Source organism: Etheostoma spectabile, chromosome 6, assembly GCF_008692095.1.
Source record: "Etheostoma spectabile isolate EspeVRDwgs_2016 chromosome 6, UIUC_Espe_1.0, whole genome shotgun sequence".
Taxonomy (NCBI): Eukaryota; Metazoa; Chordata; class Actinopteri; order Perciformes; family Percidae; genus Etheostoma; species Etheostoma spectabile.
The window spans coordinates 17,066,041-17,078,733 of record NC_045738.1 but is presented as its reverse complement, the minus strand read 5'-3'; the positions used below and the strand labels follow the sequence as shown (position 1 = coordinate 17,078,733).

Here is a 12,693-nt window from a genome sequence, read left to right as displayed (position 1 = left end):
ACTCCCTACGGACTGAGCTACTGCCACCCCAACTGGTAGTATAGTATATATAATGTTTAATAAAATGGAGGAAAAAAATCATAATCCCAGAAATTTTTGGTTATTATTGAAATCAGGAATATTTAACACGAGTAGTCATTGTCTTTTGGAAAGATGTTCCAAGTATTGAACTTTAAAAAAACAATGAAACAGATCAACAGTATAAACTGTGAAATTTCCCTTAATACTTTTGCCTATTTTTGTTTTTCACACAAGACAAAATAAGAGTTAGTAATTGTTTTTTTTCACAATGAATGTGTTTTTGTGATCGTGAAAAGCCAAAATCGCAATCGAGATAAAAACTTTGATTGATTGCACAGCCCTAATGTGAATGGTCAAAGTCTTGGACTTACAACACTGCAGACTTCTCAAGTTATCGGTTCTTATTTATTTCACTTTTATTAAATAAGAACAGAAGCAGTTTACAGAGTCCTTGTCGAGGCAGAGCACTCAGTTACTTTTTTAAAATTATTTTTAGACTCAGCAGCTAGACATATTCTTGGGAAAGGTCAAATTCAAAGCACACCATCCCCTCACACCCTGTAGCTTTTTACACATTGAAATAACGGCTCTTCTAACAGCTCACATACCCCATACTGTGTTTTTTTTTGAGACACAGTAAGACGCACACACACACATACACACGCACATACGGTCATCACCCTCCTATTCTTCTCCACACAGTGGCAGGAAGTTGTCCAGATATCCGCAGGGCCTCTGAAAAAAGAGCGAGTGAACAAAGTGGGCTGGGTGGTGGTGTGGGAAGTTGTTAGCGGTTGTGGCGGCGATGATGGGACTGGGCAACTTTACTCAGAGTTAACTGTTCATTGTGAACAGCAGGACTACAGCTACACCGCATAGCTACAGATTAAGTGTATAACACTGTGAGTCGCTCCCGGAGATCAGAGGCGGGTTTAACCAAACAGCTGGACTGGACTCCTGATCCCTCTGGACATAGACGAAAAGGAGCACCGCAGCTGGTGAACAACCTGAAGATGTTTGTTCTGAGGACGTTTGTTCTGCTGGGACTGAGCTGGACATGTCAAGGTGAGTTAGCCACCCTATTCTCAACAAAATGTTCTTTCTTTTGCTCGTACAGTACACCAAACATGTCCCCTGTTCAAAGTGTAGTGAAACTACGTCCTGTGGCTGTAGATAGAAATCTGATTACCTGTTTGGAAAATAGTGAAGCCCTATGGGTTGGATACTGGTATACGACTTAGGTAAGTTTATTTTCCCCAAATGCATTATTTAAAAAAAAAGTCAGAATATACTTTTTTGTCAATGTAGATGTGGATTTAACCTTTGGGAATATTCAGGTAAAGACAAAGTGAAATGCATTTTTTATAATGACATATTTCTATTCCTCCTGTACCAGAAGAGCTCTCTTTTTTTTGATCGAGTGAAACAAAAGTCTGATGTCTAATTTCAGCATATTGTTCATGCGTTTCTTTTTTGCCATGAATTTATGGCCCTGCACACACCTGCCAAGCCCATTGTCCAACTCCATCACATTCCTCATTGCCACGGTGACGACCTTCAACCTTTATCAAGTCCCGGCCCACTCCATTTCCTGTTGCTATTCGCTTCTTCTGGAAACTTCCTGTTTATGTCGGGCCCATTTCCTGTTTCCTTTAATGGTCCGTATCAGGACCCACCTTTCATGGCTTGACCTGCATTGTTATGAATAGTTGCTAATGCTCTGAGACAATGAGAGTTTTGAATATGTGGCTGAGTTGGTCCTGCGATAAAACACTTGGTGAAAACAGTGCGTGGTAAAATAATACACACACAATGTATTTGCCAAGAGTGCAAATACATGATAACATGGAAGTGATGTTTGCCTTTGACATTTTTCAGCACATATTAAATTCACTTGTAATTTAAATGGGCAAAGCAAACAAACATGTTTCATTCATGGACGTTCATACGACATGCAGAAGACCATCTACAAATACATAATTTTTACATTTTACCCAGAACAACTGTACAAAAAGACCACTATATTAATGTGCAACATTGTGTACTGTTGCCACTAATCTGTGCTTGTCTCCACAGCTGCGTCTGGTGATCCGTGGGGCCAGTGTCCAGTCAACAGAAAGTGTAAGGACAAGTTTGGAGACAACTCCTGTGACAGAGAGTGCATGGAGCCTGAGTGTCTCAGAGACGGTTTCGACTGCCTAAAGGACCGGGGCCACTGCAAGTAAAACCCTTTTGCTGTCATTTTCAACCATAATTTTCACCATTAAAAAAAACAAAAAATGTCCAACTTTTTAATTGCTTATTCATGCCAGTTATGGTTGTCCTTTTAAATTGTTGTATGCTAGTTTGTGTTGTTTCCATGTAAGCTATTATGTATTATGTATCTTATTTGCATTCATATTTTAAAATATTTTCACATAAATCACTCTAGGTTCAAGAATGTTTTTATGGAAGAGAGACTTGGGCAAGAAACTCAAATAACAGGCAAACATGATTATTAATATCATTATTATTACTTTATGAGTAATCTGATTAATTTAGTATTGTTTATTGTCCTTAATCAGTACCCTTGTGGGGAATATTGATTTAAATATTGAAAATAAATAAATAGTGTGTAATATGGAAAAGTTTTCTTTGGTACCAAGATTCAGTAACATCATAATATTTACAACAATTCAAAACACAAACACAATTTTAAACAGTGTTTCACATTGTTAATTTGAGGCAGTGAACTGTCCAATATGTTAACTAATTGCTGTATAAAACAAACAACAGAAATGAGACCCTGTTGCTTGCTCTGGAGGAGACTACTAGAACTGTTGGGTCCTTGTAAATTCTGGAGTGTGGTCTATCTGTATAGTGTCTTGAGATAACTCTTGTTATGAATTGATACTATAAATAAAATTGAATTGAATTGAATAGATATACAATAAGTAAGTAATAATGTAATTATTTCTTGCTCTGACATTTTTAACTCCAAGCATGAAAGTTTATAAACCTTGAAACTATGTAGTCAAATCTCTTATTCTATCTCTTTTTTTTTTTTCTTCTTTTTTTTATACATCTTTTCATCCCGTCCCATCATGGCTCTCAGTCCTGGCCACATCCTGTACTGCCGTGATCACTACGCCAATTCCCACTGCGAGCAGGGATGCGACAATGCTCCCTGTGGATGGGACGGCAGCGACTGCTTCACACACCAGAGCCCCCTGTGGGCCAAAGGAACCTTGGTCCTTCACGCCAATCTCCCACAACAACGTGGCACCTTTTCCAACAGCTCCCTGCTCTGGGCGCTCAGCATCCTCCTCCAGTCGCCACTCAAACTGAGAGGCTGGGCCCCCCTCGCCACTAACAGGAATTTGTTTGACTTTGACCCTCAGCAGCTCGCCAGCCTGCTGGCTCAGGCATCTGCGGGGGACTCAAATGGGTAGGTGCTGAGTGAACTGTCAAAAATAGTGAGTATAAAGTCCTATGAAGCAGTATTTTTACAAATATAGGGGACTGTTCACTAACTAACCGTTCAGTAGTCAAATACTGACGCTTTATCATGGCCATCAGTGTCAGATACTGACTCACATGGCACTCACATGGCAATAACATGCACTCACTGGCAGACCCGCTATCAAAACTCTGTGTGTGATGGCATTCTTTGCTCAGGGCGCCATTACTCCAGTATCTTTACATCCTTACATAGCAAATAGTTGTTTACTGCTATATTCATGTTCTGTTTATTGATTACAGCCCCTTTGAAAAAGACACAGGACTTTGGTGTAATTATATACTGTACATCTCAGTTTCTTCACAAGGTTTTTAACATGTTGCTATGACAATTACTCTACCGATTTAACATTGCATTCCTAAATCGTTGTCAGACAATAGACAGTTTGAACAACTACAAAAAATTAATCAATGCAGTAAAAGAAGGGATATTGTCTTTTTCATTGAACACTTTTTTCTTCCTTGTCAAAATCTGGCACCTACATTACCCACAATGCCACCTCACTAGCAGCTAATGTAGCTTCATACAACTTTTTTCACATATGCATTCGTACTCAAGACCTGTAAACAGATGTTGAAAATAAAGACTTTCATCAAGCTAAATACCTAGAATATTAATTACAGGTAAAACAGCTTATATTGTCTTCCTCTTTGTTTTATAACACTATAATACTATAATGCACCTAAACACCTAAGTGATTTTTGTAAAGACAAAATAAGTGGGCCAAGCATAGAACCTTGGGGAACTCCATTAAGTACAGGAACTGTAGTCTTAAGTCTGAACAGAGCCCATTGACTACCAGGGTTACTGTTATGAATGCTAAAATACATGTGTGTTAAGTGTGTAACTTTTTTATGTTGAAAAATATTTTTTTGAAAAAGGTCTTTTTATGTTAATTAAACAATTGTACTGATTTTAAAGGGTTTTAGATTTTATTCAGCAAACATAGCCAAACAAACCTACTTCAGGCCTCCAAAACGATATACCTGCTCTTTCCTTCTCGCTCACTCTTTCCTAGCTCCCTCCTTTTCCTCCAAGTGGACAACAGGCCATGCTCCCGCCTGCCCTCTACCTGTTTCCCTTATGCCACTGAGGCAGCCAGTTTCCTGCGTGCAGTAATGTTGCTAAAGCCTGGCTTGTTACACACTCTTGCTGAGCTGAAGGCCGTCATCAGTATTAGAGGTGTCCGAGAGGAAATAGGAAGCAGAGAGGAGGAAACGGTAAAAGTGGAAGTCAAAGGTAGTGTCCTGTCTCCCACACGCACACACACACACCCATCCACCTTTGAGTTTCAGCCAAACAAAACACTATTCAACACCTTTGCCATTTCCAGTGTGTAGATGTGATGGTCACAGCTGCTGATTGAGTTTTAGTTTTTCAAACATTATTTTAGAGGCATAGCTCAATAAGAATTTACCATGAATGTAACATGACTTTCTATCAGATGAAATTGAGTACTTCAGTAAATAGGTGATAAGTGATGCTTTCTACCTCATAGTAATAAAAATTAATTTTCCATTCTCCCTCTCAAAGATCCGACCCCTGCATGGCTATGGGCCTCGATTGCTGTAGCGATTGGCCTGCTGCTGGTGCTGGCCCTGGTGGTGTTCCTGGTGGTGAGGAGGGTGAGGCAGCGGCGGTCGGAGAGGGAAGGTGGTAGTAGAGTTAGACACCGGTCTACGGTCACAGACAATAACCCAAAATCCAAGGCCTTGACACCACACCCAGCCCACCAAGACCAGAGGGCTAGGTCAAGCAGAGAGAAAGAGAAGATCAGCTTGAGGAAAAAGAAGAAAGCAAAGGAAGCAGAGAAAAAGAGAAGGAGGGAACCGCTGGGGGAGGATGCCATTCGAATGCGGTGAGACGAGCTGCGTTGAGGAATGATGTCATGTAGACAAATATGGTGTGGTTTAAAACAACTGACAGCTCATCCTGTGTAGTTATTGAAAAGGCTGAATGGCACTTTTTCCTGTCAATCAGTTGGATATAACCTTTAATCTTTATTTATTTCTAAACCCTTCTCTGCTTAACATATAGTATATATTATATTATTTATTAAGATTAGTTGACTAATCAATCAATCGATCTAATGGTTTGTTTCTCTATACAAATTAAAGAGCTTTTGGTTTGTGACTGTTGGTCAAGCAATTTGACGATGGCACCATTGTTAAAGGCATGTTATCCAATTTTGTAACATTTTATACTGAAGATTTCATGTTTAATTGAATCATCTAAATACTAGTGAACAGATTAGTGGATAATGGATGTGTCCTGGTGGGTAAGGACACATGTGATGTAACCGCATCGTTCCCAGTTCAGTTGCAGCCAGGAAACTTCTTTGCATGTCATCTACTGTCTCTCTCTCTCTTTTTCTCTCTTTCTCTCTCTCTCTCTCTCTTTATTACGTTAATACCTTTCTATACTGTCATTCTATCAAATATAGGCAAAAATTACATTGAAAAATTATTTATTTTAAAATAAATACATTTTCTCACCAAAGCTCAAAACTGTGCTTTTGGTTTCCAGACCTCTCAAACGGGACCAGGATATAGGAAGTGACACAGACTTTACCCAGAGTTCAATGGAAGACATCAATGCGAGATGCTCCAGACGACAAGAGGAAGCCTCAATCTGTGACCACAGGAGCCAGGAGCAGAAACCCTACCGGCCTGGAACCTCGCAGCCCTGTAGACCTGTACAACGTAATGTTTCGAATTAGTTTACTATGTTACTCATTGTCACTGTTAAGCATCTCGGAAATGGGAATATATTTTTTATCATTGGCCCGCATCTGATTGGCTGGTTGCATTTGTTAAAATCTTCAGACAGCTTTTAACATTTGTTAACTACAAATGCCATTTGTTTAGTGGTTTCTGGACTTAAATACAGCCGCAACATATTAGCCGCTTAATCATTTACTTGATCAACACAAAATATAAAAAGAAAAAAGTTGGTCTGTTGGTCAGACAAAACAAGACATTCAAAGATGTCATGTAGACCAAACGATCAAGAAAATAATCTGTAGATTATCAATAATGAAAATAATAATTAAACCACATCATATGCCACCACATGAAACATGTACATGTTCAGCCTATGTTTACTGTCAAATAGGACTCTGACATACTGTATACTGTATCTCCTTCCACATAGTATTGGGATGTATCTCAAAAACCCTTACATGTGTCAGTTGGAGATCCACCTGAAATAATTTTTGTTCTCCATCAGCTCCACCTAGAGGATGGGAGAGAAACGCCATGCCTCCTCCTCTGCTCAGTCCTCCACAGCAGGTCTGACCTTTGTATTTGTTTAAAACATTTTCTTCATTTTATTTTTTAAATGTTGTGTGGAGCCAATGTTATTAAGGAATTTAACCATTTGGGCTGTATTTGTTTGTTCTCTTCCCGTGTCTTTATGTAGCCCACACTGTAAAAGCCCTAGTCTCACTTTGCCAGACCTCCCTTTACAGAGCTGTGGAGGAGGGTCTGGCTAATCCACATACCCTTCCGGGATGGGAGAAAAACATCCTCTGGTTTATTGGCATTTCTTTTAACCAATCACAATCGTCATGGGTGGCGCTAAGCACCGGGCAGAGCCACGGTGCCTCTGCAAAATAGCCTTGTGAAGGAATTTGTTTTGGTTGAACATGTGTACATTCAAAAGTTGTTTAAGTTGTGCAACAGAAAATCGAGATTGGACAGATAGTCTAGCTGGCTGTCTGGATTTACCCTACAGAGATCAGAGCAGAATTTTACTTTAGTCCTCTTAAATTCACTAGAGTTTAAAATTCCAACACAGAGAAAGCAGAAGGTAACGGACATCTGGCGGAAAAGAGTGAAATCTGTCAGAATTTCCGTCGGCACCAGAGCATTCCCCGATTTGGAACGTCGTGGATATACTGTAGACTATACAATGCCAAACTTAAACTGTTAAATAGGTATTAAGTGTTTGTCTTTTCTATATATTTATCATAGCTGTGTTGTGTTGGCAGTCGGCAGAGTGGTGTGGCCCGGATGGGTCTGTGGTTCTGATCCGAGCGGTGCGTAGCGGACTGGACAGGGTGGTCTTGGAGCTGCTGCGAGCGGGAGTGCCAGTCAACAATACTGATCATACCGGTAATGCATCTGTGTCACAGTTACTAATATTAGTTTAGTCTGACTCAACCCCAAACGTCAGTCAAATAGAATCTACATGTCATTCTTGGTGCTGTAGAACAGGTAATGTAGCTACTTTGGTTTAAATTGCAGTTCCTCCAATTGATCTCATAATGCAATCAGGCTAAAACAGTATGAAGAATTATGTGCAAATGCAGTTTGATTATTGCCTGTTTATTCATTATGTCATCATCACCGAGGTCAGAAGCAGAGGTTGAGTAATTCTGCTTTAACCCCTTCATGCATTAAGCCAAAAAATGGCTGACATTTAACTGAAAGTATTATCGTAGTAGTCATAGCATCACCAAAGAACACTTCAACTTCTAGTGACCAAATTTTTAAAAATGTCACACAAAAGCATTCAGATCCTTTACTTAAAAAAGTACTACTACCACACTGTGAAAATACTCTGCTGCTCTTTCTGTTTAGTAAAAGTCCTTCATTGAAAATGTTATTTCAGTAAAAGTATGTGAGTATCATCAGGACAATGCAGTTAAAGTGTTAAAAGTAAAAGTACTCAATGCAGTAAAATCCCTAACATTTTAGAAACTAGAACAATCCAAACTGTTCTGTGTTTAATGGGGCTGATCATTTCAGCTGTACTTGTAGGCCGTTATACTGTTGGATAGTTTAATTTACAATAAAACATGATCTTTATGAACTGCATGTGTTTTGTGTGCAAAAATCTTAATTTGTATAGTGATTAGTAAAGCTATCAGATTAATGTAGTGGAGTAAAAAGTACAATATTTCTCTCTGAAAAGTAGCGGAGTTGAAGTAGAAAGTACCACGAATAGAAAAGATTCAAGGAAAGTACAAGTAACATTTGTACTAGAGTGCAGTACTTGAGTAAATGTACTTAGTTACATTCCACCACTGATCTTGACCTAAGAGACTGACTAACCAACAGAGCGACACTGCAGTCCTTAAAGCCACGGCGCTAGCTTGGCTAATAAAGTTAGCTGTCTTAAACTCACCTGTCCACGTGCCATATTTGGATCCAATGCATGAATGGGTTAACGCTCACCTTGTTTGAAAAATAGCATGTAGAGCTTCGGAGCAGGCCATTTCTTCTGTCACCTGTACACTGAGGGGCTGAGTAGCTTGTGTAACTTACTCCGTCTCTCTCACGTCCTCTTTTTGTGTCCCTCCTCTCCCGCCCTGTGCTCATCTCTCCATGGCTTCTCTTCTTCTTCCTCCTCCAGCTCCCCTGCTGCCCTCCTCTGACTCAGAACAAAGTTAATGTGCTCCAGTGCTCAAGATCGGGTTGATGGACATATTAACTTTGTTGCTGATCTTTCTCCTTGCTTTTTTTGTCTTTGTCTCTCTGTCTACTTCTGTTCACATCTCTTAATGGTTTCTGTCTTTCTGACCTGTCTCTGTCATCTCTTTCTCACTTCAGCTGAAACAGTTCGTCTCCACATCCCTCAATTCTCCCTCCCTTCACCCTCTTGGGCTTGACTCTGTTGTGTAATGGTTGTTCATTGGCTGACATACTCCCTCCCTTCTTCCCCCTTACCTCCCCTCCACTCACACCGTCTCTCAGGGAGATCAGCCCTGCACTGGGCATGCTCAGTAAACCACCTCTCCCTAACGAGGACCCTCATTCGCTACGGGGCCGCTGTGGACCTGCAAGACAACAAGGTCAGTTCTGACTGTTTCTTTGTCAGTGGTTATTAAGGAATCCTGATTTATCCATGTTTAAAACAAGCTGACTCTGTCTGCTTAATTTCTATCCGCCAGACATCACAGAGGTACTTTTTTTATGATTATTTCCCTGGTAGGGCGAGACTGCTCTCTTCCTCTCCGCCATCCATGGTTGCTATGATACGGCCAGACTTCTCCTCCTTCATGGTGCCAACCTGGAGCTGCACGATCGGAGAGGACGTCGTCCAATGGACGTGGCCAGAGAGGGCATGCATCACCAGGTCCTGGAACTCCTGTTGGCTCACCAAATTCAGAGAGGGCCTGTTCCCGTCGACACGGCCAATGACATGCTGTGGGAGGATCGCACCCTGATGTACTCGCCGTGGGTCGGATCACAAGGCATGCCTGGAAGAAGTGCCTCCTTCTCTGGGATCATAGGGCATCGAGATATGACCCCACCTCCACAAAAGTAAGCCTTCAGAAATAACATGCGCGCACATACGACAACATTCGTCTCTTAAACGGCCGAGTGAGAAACTCTTGAGATAATGAAACTTGAATTTTTTCATAATTACCATACCAGCTTTTTTTGTGCATATTTTAGCCAATCAGGTAAACATTGCATAATCATAGCACATTGTTACTTATCATGGTTAACAATTCTTATTTACACTGTGCAGCAGTATTTTCACAGTAATATTCATTTATATACTGTATATTTATTTAATAGAATTTATATTTTTTATTGATCTTCAGTGGGGAAATTACAATTTACACACAGGCCTGAACTATACACACACATGCTCAAGTCCCATACAGGAACAAATGGAGAGATGTCAGAGTGGGTGGGCTGCCAGTGCAGGACCAGCGCCCTGAGTGCTTGGGTGTTTTGCTCGAGAACACCTTGGCAGTGCCCAGGATGTGAACTGGCAACTCTCCAGCTACCCGTCCACACTCTGTACTTGGTCCATATGGGGATTTGAACCAGCGACCCTCCAGTTCCCAACCCAACTCCCTACTTGTAACAAGTAAAAAGTTTTTCCGGAGTTTTGTGCTTATGTAGTTCCTGTTTCTTTGTCTTGCCAGTGACTGGTCGATGAGCCGAGTGCAGTACCCCTCCCCTCAGAACTGGAGACCACAGCTCAACCAATCTGCAACAGCACTGGTCCCTCCTAGAGTCATGGGCCGCTCCCCCCGGCCAATCAGCACCTTACAGGAAGTAACCTCAGAGGATGAGGATCGTGATAGGCATCAGGAAGTCCCCAGGGCTGCAACACCTCACTTCCTGTCGCCCCAGCCTGCCCCTCGGCAGCGTTCCTTTTCCTGCACCCAGCATGCATTGCAGCGTCGCTCCAGTGCCCCCCAGCCAGAGCCCAATTATATTATTGTGACAGACAGAACAGCCAATGAGCCCATAGAAACAGTGGTTGTTTCACCTCCTACATATGCTGCCGTCCAATCAGATCGCCAGCCAGTTATAAACAGTGACACTCCCAGTAGAGCAGAGCAATTAGCGGTGAGTTCAGCAGATTCAGAGCAGAAATCCAGAGGTGAGAGGTCAAACAACACTCCTGACTCCACACAAACAGCCTTGTAGAGGAACCAGCAGCAAAACTTGCACAGCTTCTTTTCCACTCAGCCCATAGAGAAAGCCACAGAGAACATGTGAACATAATGACTTACAATTACAGAGAGGCTAGGAGTTTAAGTATGGCATTATGTGTATTTTGTTGTTCAGCCTAATACAAACTAAAAAGCTTACAAGGACGCCCAACAACTAGAGGGAGTCCAACCTTAATTTGCTGTAATTTTGGGACCTTTATCATTATCCAGTATGCATCTGTTGGGTGTCACCTGACAGATTTTCTTGTAAGATCACTTATTTGTTACATTCCTGTCAAATGAATACACAGCAGCACTTCCCAAATGACCTCCACAGTTTTTTACTCAGCCTTGCCTAAATTATTATTATAATATTTTTAATAGGGAGGGGGGTATTGTTCATATTTTCATATATTACATACTGTAGGTAAAAAGAAAATAACATGTCTGAGATGAATGCCAGTTAAACGTGATGAATATCACAGTTGCGCTCCAACATATTGTGAAACTTGTTGCCAAATATTGTAATATATTCCCATGGTCTTGACTTCTAACAGGTTGTACTCTGATAATTGCGGAAACAATGAAAGAGAAATTATTATAAGAAACATGTGCATGGTAGCACAAAGATGTCAGAATCATGCTGATGCATGCAATAAAGAGACTTTTCTTGCGACTTTTCATGCAAAATGTGGAATTTCTAATTTTATTTTCAAATTCTCTTAGATCAGAGTTGGGCAGAGCAGAAGCCACATGAGTTTCTGTATAACTTTAGGAACCCTCCAGTAAAACACAGAGCCACTGCAAAGTAATGCTGCTGAAAATATTCTACCGAAGTTATTGACTCAATGGTCAGTTGAAAAGCTCCCAGCAACCTGACATATCAGGGTGCTATTTGGAAGTCTCCAATATTTAGAATCACTTTTGGTTAATGACTCATGATCCGCAACCAGAGATTCGATAAACAGACTTATAGTTGCTGACCTTTTCCCCCTTTCTGTGGCAGTGAAGTCCCAGGCCTGCAGCTACTGTCCTGAAAAAAAACATCCTACTACGCATTGCCTGTTTGTATCTGCCTCCAGAGGAGCAGCTGGCAAATATAGAGGGGTGTTGTCTTAATGTGGTCCTCCCTTATTTTGGGGTTTTGTATGAATTAAGATTATCAGTTCTGATCTGTAGACAGACTGATCCTCACAGTGTCAAGAAAACCTATAATCCTTGGACAGTGTGCATCATATCATTCTAGAATGCCCCACATTCCAACCAGTGACATGCACACAATAGACTGTATGCATGCAACATTCTGTTTCCTTGGTTACATTTGGATACATGCGAGATTCAGGCCATTAAAACAAACAGGACTGACCTTTACCAGTCATACTGGGTGGGAAAAAGGAGAGCAAAACATCCATTTGCACTTTTAATATTAGTTATTAGTACAGCATTAAAAGAAGTGTGTGGAGGACTGAAAGCTTTCAGGTTCCCACCCACACACTTTACATACACTGGTTACTCAAATGCAAATTATGCACTGAGGTTGCTCCATCTTTTTACTTTAAAAGGTCTTAAAATAATGTCCTAATAATATCATATTGTGAAACGGGACATTTTACCACAGAATTAGTGCTACATTTCTTACTTAGGTAGGATTTTCACTGCAGGAATTTTACATTGTTGCAGTGGTAATGTTACTTAAGTAAAAGATTTGAGTACTTCTTCCTACCCTGCAAAACGGACTGCTTCCATAAGCAATGTGCATGAAGAGAAACGG

The 12,693-nt window shown here is 40.8% G+C and overlaps 1 protein-coding gene and 1 long non-coding RNA gene across 2 annotated transcripts; one reads left to right on the top strand and one right to left on the bottom strand.

Moving 5' to 3' along the window:
* Positions 1 to 707: 707 nt before the first annotated feature.
* On the top strand, positions 708 to 11,596 carry notchl (notch receptor, like). The gene is made up of 11 exons (XM_032518101.1): positions 708 to 1,086; positions 2,098 to 2,242; positions 3,116 to 3,448; positions 4,539 to 4,759; positions 5,054 to 5,378; positions 6,047 to 6,222; positions 6,749 to 6,810; positions 7,512 to 7,635; positions 9,220 to 9,317; positions 9,458 to 9,789; positions 10,407 to 11,596. The coding sequence occupies exons 1-11, from the start codon at positions 1,035 to 1,037 to the stop codon at positions 10,915 to 10,917; spliced, it is 2,379 nt and encodes a 792-aa protein (XP_032373992.1). The 5' UTR covers positions 708 to 1,034; the 3' UTR covers positions 10,918 to 11,596.
* LOC116690897 (uncharacterized) lies at positions 3,710 to 12,157 on the bottom strand. The gene is made up of 3 exons (XR_004332383.1): positions 12,147 to 12,157; positions 5,512 to 5,518; positions 3,710 to 3,765 (listed from the first exon to the last, which is right to left on the bottom strand). It is a non-coding gene; the product is annotated as an uncharacterized LOC116690897 (long non-coding RNA).
* Positions 12,158 to 12,693: the final 536 nt, after the last annotated feature.